General features: G+C 43.5%; 1 protein-coding gene across 4 annotated transcripts in view; it reads right to left on the bottom strand.

Annotated features, from left to right (window-relative positions):
• The window catches only part of HELZ (helicase with zinc finger), an 86,740-nt gene extending 75,259 nt beyond the window's left edge, over positions 1–11,481 (bottom strand). For 2 of the 4 annotated variants that reach the window (XM_066200324.1, XM_066200326.1), the window contains exon 1: positions 11,437–11,481. Coding sequence is in view for 1 of the 4 variants with exons in the window: in XM_066200327.1 (XP_066056424.1) it covers positions 11,437–11,443 (7 nt within the window). In the remaining 3 variants the exon portion in view is untranslated. The remainder of the gene's footprint in view (positions 1–11,436) is intronic. The other 2 variants (XM_066200327.1, XM_066200328.1) reach the window with 2 other exon arrangements.
• Positions 11,482–17,960: the final 6,479 nt, after the last annotated feature.

Raw genomic sequence — 17,960 nt, 5'->3', positions numbered from 1 at the left:
ACTGCTCCAGGATCCATCCAACAGTCTCCAGGTTCCACTAAATCAGAGTTTCCGAACTTTTTAGACTATAGACCCAAGCAGTGCACATCCCATCCCTTTCTCAAAGTCCTTACTGGTAAACTGAGATGGAAGCAATTCACACATCAAAAATTTATGATTTCCATCACAGATCCAAGTAATACTTGGGAATTCACAAAGTTGGTATGGCCACAATCCCTGTGATTAATAGTTTCCCTCTCGCTCAAAATTATCAAGAAAAAAGTGACACAATACTTTAGTTTATACAGGTATTGAATGATCCAGGGTTTAAACTGAATTAATATATTGAATATGACATTAAAAAGTTGGCTACTGTGGCCATGCCAACATTACAGTTAGAAATCATGGGCCACTGGAATTCAACTACCAAAACTCTGCAAACAAACTGCATTTGTCCATCCACACACTAAAACAGGGAACAGTACATCTGTCCACTGTTGAATCATATTATAGAGCTGCTCTGGCATCTCCTATGGTCCCATCTTAAGGCATGCCTGCATCTCTACACGTCAATTTGTATTCTATTATTACCAAATACCACTAAAATACCTTTAGATCAGTAAAATAAAATTAAATATCCGTTTATTTTCCTTACCTATTGTGGTAAAATAACCCAATCTTTGCCTTGAGACAAAAAAATTAAATAACCCAAACCCCCTTCATTCAAGCCTCCAGGATGGAATAAAACAGATCTGCACAAAATACCAAAATGACTTACAGAGACATACAGAAAAAAAAATCACTTTCCAAGTGTCATGACACACACATCATAAATAATCCCAGTCTAAAAAATCATTTAATAAAAAGAGAGCAGATAACGACAGTGCACTGTGCCAACATAACAGAGAGGAGAAGGATGGTGCATCTTTCACACACGGGGTGCAAGAAAGAATTATATGAAAGGTGCTTTTGGCTTCGTTTTTTTTTTTTTTTTCTTTTAAGAAAAATGAAACAGCAGAGATCTCATGCACTCATTCATTGCAATTATGGCTGAAGTCCGTAATAGCAGTTAAGGAGTTCTCAGAAATGCACTGCACACCTTACAGAACAAATACAAAAGCCTCCACCCTTGAGAGAGGACAATCTAATCAGTTTTCTGAAGTAACTGAATTACTTTGGCTAATGTTGTACAACTCCAGGCAAAATGACCCTACTTTCAATTCCAAAAATGATGTTAAATCTGAAATGGAGCATACAGAATGAGGCAGGCACATTTCAACGTTTTATTCTATAGCATAAGAGCGGCAAGAATCCCGCTCCAAGGCCTCTGAGGAACATGATATGCCTGTTCGGGGAAGGGAAAAAAGGGAAAGGAGAGCTTCATGATGCCCCTGACCGCTAAATGCTGGGCCTGTCCTTCCACACTGAAAAATCAGAGACAGCACCAGAAACCAGGAGGGCAAGGGATTTCTGGCCACATAAATGAAGCTTTGAGTCAGATCCTGTAAACTTATAGAATAAACACAACCACGTCTACTGAAAAAGGAACAAGAGCCTGTGGGTGCGTTATCACTCACATAACAAGAGAGGCAACTGAGATTAAGAGCAAATGCCTTCTGCCTCTGGATCCTCTGCAGGCTTTAAACCACAGATAGTGAAAATACATCACAGATACTAACAAGCCACATTTTTGTGCATGCCAGTTATGACTTCAGTACAGACTACTAAGTGATTATTAACACTTTATTACCTTTACTAATCTCTTCTATTTTCATTTTGGAAATAGCAGCAAAAGGACAATCTGTGCAGCCAGCAGCAGCAACACTCAGACACGGACAGACTGGCTATCTTTGGCTCAAAATCTGGAAATAACTCATGGCCTCAGCACTTGCAACCACCCCATCCACCACATCCCTAACACCTTCACATCCTGCCTTTAAAATGATCCTTTTTCACACAGCTGTCTGAAAACATCACCTGTCCTGATGAAACTAAGCAAAATACCTACAAACTAAGAAGAAACTAAGAAACTAATCAAGTCAAAGCACTGGTGCTGTCTGAAAGCCATTCACAGCAAACAGATACAAGGTTCCTATTTGAACAAAGCAAATATATACACACATATTGCATTCATTACCTTCACAGAACAAATACTGGGTTGTAAAGTTCGATGCTCTGAGGTTGTGTGAGGACAAAAGCATCTGTACAAGCTTATGCTGGCCTCCGGTGTGCCTGCATTATTATGATATTTAACTGTGTTAGTCTCAGAGCACATTTTCCAAGGGCTACCTGGTGAAATGAGTGGGTAGAACGGAGGCTGCTGCTTAATGGATATCCAGTGAAATACTTCAGCACAGGGCTTGAGGCCTTATTTACTGCATGCCACTCAAATTTCATTCAAAAGACAGCGTTTGAATGCTTTCATTAACTTTTCAATAATGCCTACAATACTGCGACCGACCACTTGACAAGAGTTAAGAAAATATCTTTATCATTCTGACAACATTCCCATTTTACAGAGAACCAAGAAAAGAATACACGAGGCAAAAGTTTCTATAAACTTCTTATATTCACATTAAGAGATGCAGAAGTGATTTCTCCCCCTTGTGCTCTGCCTGTGCTGCACAGCCCTTTTCCATGACCAACGCAGAGCACCTGGCGTCTGCAGAGGGACTTAGGAGTATCCAGCATTTCTCTCCATCACAACATGGGAAAATTCATTACAAATACAGAAAATGAAGTGCAGCAAAGATGGGGCTTAAGTAGGATTTGCCTTCTCCTTTTCTGCTATTCCCTACTCCATTTCAGAAGCACTTCCTAATTTATGCAGATAGCAAAACTGTATTCCAACAAACAACTGTATTAGCATTATAGAATAAATCATACGTACCCACATTGCACAGCCTTCCTTCTATTTCTTTCGAATACTAATATTTTTCAATCTCTTTCTCCTCATTCAACCACCCCCACCTCCACTTATTGTACATAATTCTGCAAAAATCTGCATTTTTCACCTTCTGTTTAAATCAAGTCGCTGCTTCCTCTGTGCTGCAGAAAGGTAGAGCTGGGAGGAATGAGGAACTTGGTATCGGGAGAACAGAAAGGGAATTTTCTCATTTTTATCCAAAATCACACCAGGGAGGAATGCAAGAGCCCCAGCCTTCAAATTACAGAGAAATCCTGTTAAGCTGAGGTTGAAGCATATTCACTGCAGGGATTATCTTTTACATTCGTACTTAACGCTGATTTGACCAACGCCGAGAAGATTTTCACAAGGTTGATCACAAGTACATCCTTGGCAGAAACATTACGCAATAACACATCTCAACTGTTCACAAAGCAGCACTATAGGTCATTAGATTATTTCTTTTCTAATTTGTCATGAACACAAGGAAGTATTTTGCCCAGTTTCTAGAAGAGATGGAATCACGTTGGCAGAACCTTTCTCTCCTCGACAGCGCCCAAAAAATCAAGACTACGAAAGACACCATGGGAAATTTCAACCCAAATAATTAAAATCTGGCAAGCAATAACCAAGTGAAATGAGGAGTATGTCATAGTAAGCACCAGGTAACATAATAATAGGTGGTGCTTCTGCCCCACCTAAAGTTTTTGGCTGCTTCATAGAAAATCTTTACGTAAACAATCTTTCATAATAACTGGTTAACAACAGGAGTTTGTAACCTCTATGTCCACACTACTTTTTGAGAATAGAGTTTCTCACACTTACCCAAGATGAGGGCATTTTAATTGAGGTACTGTCCCATGGTTACCATTTTATCCCCATAACAACATCACCAATTACTTACTTAAAAAAAAAATGCATTAGAAAAGTAATTTAATCTTTGCTTCTCTTAATGAAATTTGCCAGAGAAAAACAAAGGGAAGAATCAGCACTGCACGACCAGCCAGCTCTCCAAGGAGCAGCACCAACCTGCAGGACTCAAACCCAAACACACTTTACAGAACAATATCCATATTCTAAAAGCTGGTTTAAACATCATCATCCACAGCTTTCCAAACCGTGCCTTGTGCCAGAACCTCTCTTCTCAACACTTGAATAACAGAACACGGCCTCGTTCCTGTCTTTGCACTAGTGTTTAGTAATTACTTTGACCAAACAATGAACACTACCCATCTTAAGGACTCACCCAGTCCTGCAGTTTCCTAATATTATTCTCCACTGAGTCATGAGGTAGTGCCAGAAGTCCTCTCTGAGAAATGTCTGCTCTATGATACAGTCACATCTGTGTCAATGTGACTAAACATGTGTCACATCATTTTCAAAATGCCAAGCAAGTGCCAAACTGTGCTCCCAAGGAATGCAAAGGGGAGTCAAAGATTGCCAAGCATCATTTCCAGCATAGGACACATACCACTAGATGTACAAATATATTTCAGAAGTTTAAAAGCAAAAACACATCACAAAGTTTTCCAGGGCTCACTGAACCCACCATTCATGCAGCAATATCTGCAGAGAGCACTTCACCACAGTTCATTTGCCAAAATCACCAATTTCATCAGTCTCAGAGACAGAAACAAAATTAGCAGCTCCTAACTCTAAGTCTCATGTTCAATTCACAGCTTCATCTAATACAGCTGTATTTGGATTTCAGAAATAAAAGTGTTTTTAAACTAGGAAGTTATTTATCACAGCATATTCCCGTTTCAAAAACCCCATGCAAATTCTTCTCCACCCCCAGCAGCTCCAAAGCGCAGTGGTTCAATCCACATTTTCTCTTCTTAACAGGATATTGTAGCAATGCTGAAACAGTCTTTCCTCAAATGTCAAACTTCCACACAAGAACTTTCTCCACTCCTGACGTGACCTGATACTGCAAGGCAACACCCTCCTGGGAGCAGATCTAGCTGAAAAGCACAGCTTTCATCCCCAGGGCAAGTGCAGATGCTACAGGTATCTATCACAGTTTTACATCTGGGTAAATGGGGAAAAAAAGTAAAAGTCCCAAGTTCATTTGCTATTTGAGATGCAAAATATGAATCACTCCTTGAATCCGTTCAAAAGGCAAAGGATTGTAAAAAATCTTCATGCGGGATATCAGGTACATTGCACAGGTCACAGACTGAGCACAGGAATCAGCCAGAACACTGTGGCACAAAACAAATCTCTTTCAATAGACTTCAGCCTTCGTTGCAGCTTCATAATGAAGTTTAATTTATTATAGTAGTGAATAATCCTGCGCCTGAGTTTTTTGTTACGCATTTACACAGTGCTTAGCACAAAAGGGTCCTACCGTAACAGATTTAATAACACAATCATGCCACCCACAGATCCTCCAAACACATCTCTCCCCAAACCAAGCCTATTATGTAACTGTACATGGTATTTTTGTGCGCAGCTTGGAAAGTTCAAAGCAGTAACTAACCCTCCACCTCTACAAACTGCTATCTTTGTTGTAAATAGCCTTTGACATTCATTTTTACATGACCGTGCTTCAAATAGTTCGGCACACTACAGCTAAGCCTAGTTTGGTGAGTTGTCTTGGAACTCTGTATTTTAATTACATTAACTTTTCTGCATTTGGATAATGCTTTTCTAATGTCCCTGTTTCCTCTCCTCAAATGCCTGACTACGGTAGGACCAACAGGTTCAATTTGTAGCCTCTTTCAAGACTAGAATATGGATTCCCAAGTTCTGCCCCCACAGCAAACCCTACGAGCAACACCACAACGTGGATCCAGAGCACATTTCCCAATGGAACTCGCCCTCCTCATTCCTTTGGAAATGAACATCAGTGATTCAGTCACGGATCTGAAACCCCACTGAGAGAACTGCATCAGCAGGAATGAGCAATGATCCTGCTGTGGTTAACGGCACAATCCTGACAAAACTTGGGAAGCAGAGGAGCGGTGTCTAGCCCAGCCAAACAAACATAAACAAAGCTACAGCCAAGTAATATCAGTCAGTTCAAACGACAAAACAAATGTCCTGCGCCATTCCAAACGTGTGAGTGGCCCAAGATATGGCCAGAGCACAGTTACCTCAAAACCATTCCCACAACTATAATCAAAAACATCGCTGGAATAAAAGAACCACAGCACTGTGTTAGCGCAGATACCGAAGTGTGCAAAAAACTTTCCCCTTAATGATCTCCCCATGCAAATAATGAGAGAAATCCAACAAATTCTGGCTCCCAAGACAGTAGAGGAGTAGATGCAAGGCAGCTTTCCTGGCTGGTCCAACACTGTTTGGGAATCCCAGCTGAGGGGGATTTAGTTGAGACTCGTGAAGGAACATTACTTGAGAACAGAGGCCAACTGCCCACCCCTGTCCTCCCAAAATTACCCCAGGATAAAACAGAAATTTTCACCTACAAAAAATAGAGATTACCTTACATGAAGTGAAAAGACACATAGGGGAGAAGTGTTATTTCACGTGCTGCCAAAACCACCACGCTTTTCATTTGTGGCATTCTCCATTTATGATGTCCACAAAGATTTGTTACCTTCTTGGTTTGCGGAGCCACTAAACATTTTCCAGCAAATTAAACACTTGTGCCACACTACTAACAACCAAGATTCTCAAAAACAGCTCATGTTACAGATTTCCCTCTTGCCAGTGGGGTCTGAGGGGCTATGAAAGACCTTTTAAGCATATTTGAGCGCCGTAATTTTTACTGTTTTGATGAATAAACTATTTTTGCTATATATAACTATGGGGGGAAAAAAACCAGACCGTGAAATTCACAGACTGAAAGATCATTTCTAAGTAACACTTACCCTAACTACCATAAAACCAGCTCAGACGAGTCCACACAGTGCTCACATTTCCATCCTTCCTGCCGCTGCAACATTCAAAATTTCAACCCAAACACAAACTTACTGTTACTTTTCTTCCAATATTTCATCATTACAGCTCCAAGAATCACTAGCCTTGCTACTGCTTACAAACAGGAGCATGGAACTTATTTCCCCAAACCACACATAAGCCAAAGATTCAACACACTCACCTCAGACACATCAGTCTCCATGCAAGTGATATTTCCCAGGACTTACAGCAACAAATGGCAAAACAGCTCCCAGTCACACCTCCAAAACACAATATCACCTACAAAACTTCTTACCATCAGCTCAGCAGCACTGTGCGTCCACTGCTTCTTGGAAAACCTGTGTAGTTCAGAGCTATTTTACCTTCCTGCTACAGTTCAAGCCTTCTAACAGCTGACAAAGACTCCATGCCACCCAGAAAATCTGCCAGTTTCTACTCATTTGGAAGTAGGATGGGGGCCACAGTCACCACTCAAACTTTGGAGTCACAAAATGGAACCTCTCAGTGTAGTAGGATCACATTTAAGGAGGAAAAAGATTGAAATCTATCATTTCTTACCTGGCTTTCCTGTAATAAGGCTGTAATTTGGTATTATGGAAGACTCTGAGAAAAGACTGGATAAATAACCAGTCCATTTCTAATTTACAACAATGAATTTGCATATAAAATTACAGAGGAATATTGGGTGTTACGTTATAGCCCCATTAAGTATCCCTTAACTTCAACTGGCAGTGCAATAGAAAAGCAACAGAAAAACAAATTCTCACCCATGGGTAATTACAATCTCCCGGCTTAAATTCCCAATCCCTTCTTTTCCTACAGTAATATTCACTTTCCTGTGTTTCTCAGGCAGAAGTGATTGCTCCTGTTGGAAGCCTCAGTGAAAAGCAAGACTCTCCTGGAATAAGGAACCTGAGTCACATATCAGTGTCACCCCAGTGAAATCCCCAGAACCCGGCCTGTTCCTGGGGAGCAGCCTCAGGCCTTGCAGACTCCAAATTTCCCTCTCTATGAAGTTTAGTTATTTTCTCCCACTCCAAAACATTTGGGGAAAACAAATGTTTCTTTTCCCAGTCAGAATCTCCAGAAGACCAAGCGTTCCTTCAGATTTTTTTTTTTTTTTTTTTAATTCCATACCAATGCTGCATGGAAACTTTTGAAAAACCAGTCTCTTCTAAAAACATTCTCTCTTCCTTGTTGAAAAAGAATGGCAATCACAGAAGTCTGCACTAAGGGGAGGAAGAAATCCAACATATGAAGTATCATGTCTTTAAATATATGTCATTGATACATATAAACACAAGTGCTGCCTTGCTGCCAAAGGCCACGGGACAGATAGCACGATAAACACGAATGAAAAGGAAGGTCTTGTTTGTCCTGAAAATCTAACTCATAATCCTTCCATTTATGGGGGAAAAAATACATGTACCATAAAGTGAAAACGAGATTTTGCCACAGCATCTCAGCGGAAGAAGTGAGAAAGGATTCAACAGCTGCAATACGAGCGGGAGGGAGGCTTGGGATTACAAAATCTGGAATTCTCCCCCCCATGATGAGCCACTGGCAGCAGAGCAGAGAGAGGAACACTGGGGATCTGCTTCCTTCCAGGAAGAAAGCCTCAGCAATGCCAGGAGAAACGTCAGGACGGGACTGAGGCTCGCTGGGACTCCTGGCCTCCTGATCCCCAGGCAGGGGAATTCCAGCTGTCCCATCACTCCATCCCTCAGCCAGAGCACTGTCACACCATCCTTCCTGCTCCCACAGCTCTCCCTAGCTACACAGGGGATGGATTTAAATTCATTCCAAAGACTTCTTTAATTTAGATTTCACTCCTGCTACCAGACCTGGGAGGTGCCACTGCCCTCAGGAGGGGATGCCAGTGAGGTGAGAGATTCAAGGGCTTTGAGACCCTGAACTGCTCCAGCAATTGCTTCTGCCATGACTAAAATGAAAACGCCGAGAATAAGGCTCAGTAGCAAATAAAAGATGGTAGTAAATAACAAATAAAAAGAAAACCAAACCAACACACTGAAAGTCAGAAAGAATATCCAGCTATAAATGCAAAGGGGATTTGACTAACAAGAATAATTGTCAACAGTGGAGAAAATATTTCATCAGACTATTAAATTAACAGAGTTGGAAAGCATCAGGAATATTACTGCCCAGCTCCTACATGGGTTCCTTCATCCAGAGGCACCAGCACCTGTAACGCACAGGTCAGTACGATTCACCATCCCTAGTTTCAACTCTTTCCAAAGGAAGCACAAACAGGTGAAGTGATTTGCAGCAGGCTCTCCACATCTCTCCAGCACTAGACCTGTACCTTACCCACCTGGGAATACCCCTCCTCAAGCCTGCCAGACCCTCTGACTCACATTTTTTGAGATGAGAATTTCTCCATGAATCCAGCCCTGGAGCAGAAGTTCTCTCCAAATCACAGCCCTTCTACAACCAGATCTACTCACACTGATCCCAAAGCCCAGGAGGAACCTCTCTGAAACCAGTGAGATTTCACAAAGGAAGAGGATCCTCCATGACACATCAAGAAGCAGAACTGGGACAAATTAGAGAATAAGATGCTGCTTCCACATCTCCCTTTAAGTTTTAATTTTTAGTTTGATGGGAAGAGGTAAAAACAAGCCCCCACACAAGCAAACAAAAAAAAATCCCAAAATAGACCAAAAAAACCCCAACAAAATCAGCTATTACAACCTTTCAAGCCTTTAAGCCATGACTTTTACCAGCCTCTACTACAGAAAAGTTCACCTGGCTCACCTAAAAAGGCACAGTGCCTGTAGGAATTAAAAGAGGGAAAATACACGCTGTACATTTTGTAAGTCCAAAAAAAATCACAGAGGTGAAGAGTGATAAAGGAAATGTCATTTCAGCAAGGACAAATAAAGAAGTAATTTCTGCTTTCAGAACAAATTACAAAGAGAACTCAATTTATCAGTAATAACACATAAAATGTTCCTTCACTTACCAATAAAGAAAAACTGCTCTGCTAATTAAAGTTCAACCAAAAAGAAAAGCTTAACTCAGCTTCTGCCACTCACAATTTCTGCGCTGTAAAAGTCCGATTCCCTGGGTGTGCACCCCAAGGAGGTGGAGGGAATGTGGTGGCCCCTTGACCACTCTCCCCTCCTCTAAGTTTGAACCGAATGTTCCAAACCAGCTCCTCCCTGTAGACCTGCCCAGCACTCCCAGACTGTCCCCATCACAACAGCCTGGCCATTAAAAGGAAAAAAAAAGAGGAATTTTCATTCACAATCTGCTATGGCTCAAAAGGACTGAAACAACTGAATTTAACACACATTATTTTAAAGCCTCCCTGTTCTACCCATCAGTCTTGGAAAATAATGCAAACTTGCCCAGTATCACTTGCTTAGTTTTTTTTTTTTTTATTTTTAATAAAGGAACATGTATTTTCTTATATAAAGACTGGCAGGTGGTGTATTTTATCCTTTGCCTTGCTTCAATTACCCTAATTATTAAGAACAACATTCGACACTGTCAACAATCCAAACCATCCCAACAGGACCAGCCTTGGTGATACACTCTGTCAATGGGGACATCCCTTTTCAGGGTATTTTTCTGTCTCACAGCTGAATTCTTTTATTTTTGTCTTCAATGAAAAGTGAAATGTGTTATCTGAAAACTTCCTCTCAAGCTCGCTGTACCTTTGATAATGCAAAAATTGTATTACCCTGTTAACTCTTACTCATTTTGTCATTAATGGGAAGCAGCCTCGCAACTGTTTCCCCGCAGTGAGCTCTTCCTTTCCATCAATGGTATGTTTAATCGCGTTACTCTAATCAAACAATTGCCTAACAAAGCGCTGGAGCCAAAACAACTGCACTCCTTTGGGAATTAACAAAAGGACGTGTCCCACCGCAGGAGGGGGAACACAGCTTCTTCTTCTGCCTGGGGTCTGCCCTAAAAATATACACCCAAGTCTCTGCTGGAAGGGCTGTGTTACAGTGCGCAGGGGAAACTCTCCAGTTTGCAGTCTCAGGGCTGATCCGGGGTACAAAAGCTGCTCTCAGGACCTGTGTTAAACCTCCCAATTTCACTCCTCTCTCCCTGCCAAAGCCTCCTGCAGAAAACAAAAACATAAGCTCATCTGCCCACCCTTCGACCGCTCCGAGGGGGTAATTTTACAACAGCTGTTAAATTCTTCCAATTTATTTTCCCATCCCTCCACAAACCCTACCTACCCCGTTTGTTTTTTTCCACTTCTATTTCACCATTGTTATTTCCCGGCCATCTCTCCCGTGCCCTCCCGCCCCGCCCGGTACAAAAACAAAGCTGCCTCGCACCCCCCCTGCATCCCCCCCCGGCTCCCGCGAGGCATCCCCGGCTCCGGGTTCGGTTCCCCGGGCCCGGCCCGGCGCGGGGCCGCTCCTCCCGCCCGCGGGCCCCGGAGAACGCGGCGCCGCCGGCCCCGGCCGAGCGCCCCGTAAACAGCCCGCGAGCGGCGGCCGCCGCAGGCCCTCGGCGGACACAGGGCCCGCTCCCGCCGGCCCCGCGCGGCCCCCGCGCCCCGCACCGCCCGCCCCGCCGGCCGCGGGGCCCCGCGGGGCGGCCGAGGGCGCGGCGGGGCGGCGGGCGGCCGGTGCGGGCCGCGCTCGGTGCCCGCGGGGGCGGACGGGGAAGTCCCGACTTACCTGTCATTACTTTCTACGCCATCTTGGATCCACTTGTCAACGTCCCACAAAGCATTGTGGGAAAGGCCGGCCCTCCCCGCCGCCCGGAAGGCGGAGGGCGGCGGTGTGAGGGGACGGGACGGGCCGGGGACGGGGACGGCAGTGGGGCCGGGGGGAGCCCAGGAGCGGGACGGAGCGGCGATGGGGACCGGGTGGCGGTCCGGGGTGAAGGGGAGGGATGGAGATGGGGACCGGGACCCGCTGTCCCCTCAGCCCGGCGGCCGCTGAAGCGCAGCTCGGGGTCCCCTCACGGAACAGCGTCCGGGGCCACCTCCGCGCCGCCCGCGCTAGAAACCGGCAACTTCGGGGCGGTTTTCCGCGTTTTCATTATTTTTTCCCTTTTTTGTTCCCCTCCCCTTGTTTGGGCTCGGGGCGCAGCCGCGGAGCCCGAGGGTCGCTGGCGGGGCCGGGGCCGGCAGCTGGGGGAGCCGGCCAGAGCCCGACACGGAGCCCACCCCTGAAAAAAGCTTGGACATTACTTTTTCCTCAAGGTTTTTCTACTGCGTGTGTGGGATTTTTTTTTTTTTTATTCCTTTTTTTGGTCTGTTTGGTTTAAGTTTTTTGTTTTGTTGGGTTTTTTTGTTTTGGTTGGGTTTTTTTTTCCTGTGGCTTTTTAAAGTTCCTTCCCTCGAAGAAACTTGGGGGAGGCCGGGTGCGGGTGCCGAGGCTGCCGCAGGTGCCGGAGCCGCTCACGCTGTCACCCCGTGTTTCCCAAACCCATCTGCCCGTGCTCGAGGACTGCTGCTAACGCCTTGCTGGCTGCTCGCGAATCCCAGAAACTGCTTTGCATAACAGTTTTATTTTCATGGAGTAATCTTCCCTGTTAGCTGTGTTTTCAGACTCTTTGGCAATCAGTTCTTAATACCTACGCTGTTTTGCAAACTGGCTTTTTCAAGGCGTTCCCGGCTTTGCTGCCGTGGATGGGTGCCCTGTGCTCTGCACAGGCTCTTGTGCTTTAGGGCAAAGTGGACAAGAAATCGGGGGAAAGCAGCTTACTTCAGGATGTTAGGAAAGTTTATCACCGAAACAGGATTCCAGTGTTTTTAAAAAACTTTTCCTTTCCCTTTAATTGAAATAAGGTCCAGGTCATTTTAGTATTGGATCTTCCTGTAAAATGTATTTACATTTGTATTTAAATTTACGTCTAATGCCTCGTAACTCTTTGAAGAATAACCACCAGCCAAGCCTCTGATACATTGCCACTGCAAGAAACTACTTGTGTCCAAGAAGGTTTTCAATATTCATCAGTAATGCATTTATAAAGAGAGAGCTCCTTGCAACAATGTAAATACAGGAGGAAATAAATCTGAATAAATCCTTTGCATTTGCCACCCCAGTCTTAAAGCAGTCTACTTTTTAATTCAACTTCCTGAGCAGGTTGGGAGTGCAGTTGTGCTGTGGTAGAGGGGAGTGTGGGTGGTCCCAGCCTCAGCCCAGGAGATGCCACTTCAGGATAAAACCCTCCTGTGGAACTTGCCACATGCCACCTCTGCTGTCCCTGCTGCCAGCCTGACACTTTTCCCAGTGCTGTGACTTGTGTTTTCCATGGGCTCTGTGCAAGGATCAAGGATCAAAGAAAGCTGATACCATGTTTAGGATCCAGCTAAGTTTATGTCATTCAGTCCAGGTTGTTGAAATGGAGTTTCCTTTTGAGGCTGGTTGTCTTTGTTCCTAGTGAGCTTTATTTTACTGGTCAATTTTTCTGTTAGAAAATGCAAAGGTTTTCTTTAAAATAAATGATAATTAGAAAAAGCAGTGTGAAGATAGAATTATCAATGTATGCATATTTTTTACATATAAACATATATATCCTCTGAAATTCAATTTGGAGAAGACAGGAATTTAGTTGGCTTTATTTTTCACATAACCCTTTTTTGAGTCCATTTGTTCTCTTTTTTTATAATGTGCTAAGAAAAAAAAAGTGTGGCAATGACTGAGTTTTGGAGGATCTGTTCAGACCCCATTCTTATCACTCTCTGTCTCTCCTGATTTAAAGTTCCACATTGGCTGTACCAAGAGGCACAGGCTGCTGTGGAAAAGGTGGCAACTCCGCCCTGTAGGAACAGCCCAGAAAGGAGCTGGGGAGGACCATGGGAGCAGGGGAATCCCACTGTATAAAACAGAGCATGGAGATGTGCCCTTGCACCCACTGCTTTTAATGATCTTGGCACTTTAACCCTTTCAGCTTCCACATGAAGGAGGTTTTAGTCTATTCTGTGGACTGGTCAAGTGTATTGCATAAACCCTCAGAGGAGATGCCAGAGGCTGGACAGAGCCAGCAGCTCTGGGATGGGGCTGGCTGCCAAGCACTGCCCTGTTCAACAGAGCCTGCAAGCCTGGAACAACTCCCCTGTTTTCTTGTGCTGTTCCCTCCAAGTTCTTTCAAAGGTCCTTGTTACCAGATAGAAAGATGAAGACTGTTGGTTCAAAACAAATGGGACTCCAAGGGCTCATTAACCTTGGAAATTCTGGTCAAAGTGAGAATCATAGCAACTAACTTAAGGGATAAGATCCCAAATCCAGAGGGCCTAAAAAAATTAAATTTGACTTCAGAGCCACTTCTGTGGTAACATCCCAGGAGGCAGAGAATGGCCCAGGAACTGGTTACAGATTACCTGGGAAGAAAGAGACTTCTTGTAGCATTCACTGACGTGTTTCAATACAGAATTAAATGATAATTTAACAAAATAAGATTATTATATATTGTATCTTATAAAACTATCATATCCCTACTGCTGTGAGAGGAATTCAGTATCTATCTACATGAGACATCTCCTTTTCTTTCCTTGATGTGCATTATCCCAGTGGAAGCTGCAATTTTGCCTTCCAACCTCTGCTCTCCAACAGATCATTCACAACCCCCCAGGATGAGCTGACAAGCCAGGCTGTCACTGAGCACTGGGTCAGGCACAGAACCAGATGTGCTGTTACACTCTGACTGCTGCCTTGCATTTCCAGAATTGTCCAGACTTCCTAAATTCCTGGAACCCAATGGGGTTTCATGGCAAGAGGAGAGCTTGCAGTGCTAGACTTCTGCCCAGAGAGACTGGGAGCTGATGTTGGAAATGTAAGAAATACCAAAGGCATAATGGGGAAGCATGAAAGAGTAACAAAGTATTCCCACTAAACAATATCAGAGACTTGACAGGATTCAGATCCTCAAAAGCCTAACAGTGATACTTCTAGGGACTCACTATAATGGTAAAATTTTAAAAGAGCCTCCAATAAATGCAGCAATATCAAACTCAATTCCACTTGGCACATTTTTTAGGATCTTGAAAGCTTTCAAATCTGAAAATAGCCATTTCTTCCTGGATGTTTAGAAAGCCCACCCTGCCAGGGACCATGTGTGCAAGGAATCCCTGTACAGAAGCCCTAACACATCCTGTCTCCCTCCTCTTCAGTCAAGATTCTGTAAATGATGCTGGCTTACAGGGCTTCCCCCTACTCCATGAAGCTAGGAGCCATGCCCTGGTCCTTGGAGAATCCAGGCTCCTTGCCAAAATGCAGGGGTTTGAAAACCTGGGGCCACTCAGGGCTGCTCGGCTCCCTGCCAGGAGGCACAGATCAGAGCAGAGCGCTGAAAGGTGTGGCACAGATTCTGGCAGAGTCGGGAACTCTCAAACCCTCATTTGCTCCAGGCCTAATAGAGACTTGGGAGCCAAAAAGCCCTGGAGTCCTGGCTCACCCATGAGCTGCACACTTGGAATCACAACTGCAGCTTGGTTTCTACATTTTCAAAACAAAACTATTCTAATCGTTTGAAACTTATACTGCTACTTTTTTCTTTCTCTTCTGCTTTCACAGGAAATTCAGAAAATCAATTCTACGCTCAAGTTCACTCCCATTTCTGGGAACTGGTACTCTGTGAATACAGAAAAATCCATTTTCCATCAGCTCCACTCATGATGACTAACCAGAATGCAGGAAAAACCATTACAATTAACATGTAAGAATAATAAGGACACAACAGAATACATTCAGCAGGGAATTGCCTGCCTGACCCTGCAGCCCAACATCCCAGCAGGCTTCTTGAACACATCATTCACCCCTGAGCAACAAAACAACAGGAGGCCTTTCTCAATGGAAGTGCCAGACAGATTGCAGCAACAGGAGCAATGTTTTTATTGTCTTAGCACACTGGACCTTTATAAATTTTTGAACTCCCTCAGAAGCAGCAATCATGGGAAAGTAACAGAAGTTAAGTGGTTTAGCCTCTGCCACAAACAAGACGGTGGTAGACCTGGGATTAGACAGCAACAGTAGTCCTTGGTCTTGGTAAACAATAAAGCAAGCTCTTTCTAGGCAGCCATTAATGTCTGGTTATTAGGCTGAAGAGTAGCAAGTTTTGATTTTCCAGCATGAAAATTCCCCTGGAATTCCTCCAGAGTCCTCTAATGAACAGATGATCTCAACTTTAATCTTACTTCATAATTATCCAAGGGTAACATTTCAACGTGGACTCCTTAAGCACAGGCAATTTCTAGAGCAAGTAATATTCAAACTAATTCATTTCTCCTTTGATCCACAAAATGAGAGCGTTGAGAAGCAACCAGCAACAAGGGGATGTTGTGGGTACACTGAGGAGATAGAAACTACAAAGGTCACAGTAATGTGATGGTTTGATCCCACACTGTCAAGATCAAAGATCTTCAGTCTCTGTGCATTACTTTCAGAAGCTGGCATGTCTTTATGCTGACCTTTGAATTGCTCATGGAGGAGTTATATCTGACATATATATTCTTGAGATGAACTGGCACCAAAAACTTAGAGCTTTTTTCCCTAGCAACCTGAACGTGACAGCCGTTTTGAGACAGCCTCAAGATACACTTCCATTTTTATCAATGGTAGTCTGCAAGCAAAAAAAAAAAACCCTAAACAAACAAAACCCCCAGCAAAACAACAAAAAAACACACCCAAAACACGACCACATCAAACTTCAGACTAAATAGATTATGTTCCACTCACTTGGAGTTACCCTATAGCTTACTAATGCTAGAGTTTTGTTTTAAAACTTCTGTTTTAACTTTGTGATGTATGAGGAGGGAAACACCGAGGGATTCTTGCTTCTGGCAACAAGTACTCAGAACACAGCAAAAGTCTCACTCTGAGGACAAGGGAGGGAGTCTCCCTTGGGCAGTATGTTCTAAACAAAGATTTAGGTGTTCCAAGTGTGAACAAAAATCTCTTTCAGATCAAAAGGCACAGAGCTTGATCACTGTGGCACAAATACAGACCATGAAAGTGAACCTTCATAATCCTTCTAAACTGACTTTTAAAGAGATACCCGAGCTGTTGAAAGATAGAGTTCTTCCATGTTCTTTCTAATGCTGACAGCAAAAAGTGGTTGTGAGGAGAGATAAACCAACTCCTCTCTCCAGCTCTTGCTATAAATGCAGCCAAAGGCAGCAGAGAGGGATAGAGCCCGGACAGAGAGGGAGGAGAATGTGCAAGAAATTCAGAAAGAAGAGCCAGGGAACCACTGAAACATTCCACTCTAGCATAGAAAGGAGAAGAGGCTTGGCTGGGGAAACAGGTCCAGCAGATCTGGTAGAAGCATCAGAGAGGCTTAAATGCTTTTGGTTGAAGATTCCAGACCAGACTGCAACTGGAAGGAAAATGTTTATGATAAGGACAGGGAGAGGCAAGTTCCCACTTCCCCCGATGACCCATTGTTCCCCTGACAGCTCTTGCCTCAGCTTCCAGATGATATATTGTTTTTTAAGCTACTTTGTCCATTGTTGTGACAGCAACCAGTTTTGGTTACACATGCTACTGAAGCCTCCCAAAATGGCCAGAACATCCCAGGCTCAGAAAACTGTCACAAGAGTTTAAACAACTTGTACAGCTGGGATTGCAATACAATTCAGGAAGTTAGATTGTAAACATTCTGTGCATTCTGAATACCTGCTCCTCTTCCTTCCCTTACTGGTAGTTCAGCTGTCTTTTTGTTCTTCAAACCAAGTGAGCTGGAATAGTAAGGCTTTGAAAGTTACAAGCCTTCCAAATTACATTCCCAAGTTTCCCATCAGCTACATCCAAAGTCTACATTTCAAATGCAAATCACTGTTTACAAGCTTCCATCTTTTCCTGTCCCTTCAGACTTCCCTACTCAAACTCCCTGTTTGGAGTTTCCCAATTTCTGTGTGTTCACATGAAAAGAGCACTAGTCTGAATGAAACTCAGTGTGCTTGTAAAGAGATGGGATTTATACACGTCTCAATACATCATTTACAATTCCAGTCTCAACTTAATTAATTATGAACAAGAATGGTTATGGCTGGCATTAAAAATCATTCCAAACCAGAGCAAATTCAATAGAAGTTTCATTGATTCTTACTACACTATTTGTTCTACTGTTTTACTTCCTTAAAAAAAAACCAGACCAGGGGGAAAAGTCCACAGCTTCCCTCCATTACAAGGAGGTTAAAGTAAATAATAGGGCATTCTCTGCTCAGAATATAACACACTCATGCTGAGAAGCA

The sequence above is a fragment of the Chamaea fasciata genome, unplaced genomic scaffold (assembly GCF_029207755.1).
Source record: "Chamaea fasciata isolate MVZ Bird 193981 ecotype frontalis unplaced genomic scaffold, bChaFas1.0.hap1 SCAF_19, whole genome shotgun sequence".
NCBI lineage: Eukaryota > Metazoa > Chordata > Aves > Passeriformes > Sylviidae > Chamaea > Chamaea fasciata.
Note: the sequence above shows the minus strand (reverse complement) of the source record. Positions and strands in the feature narration are given on the sequence as shown.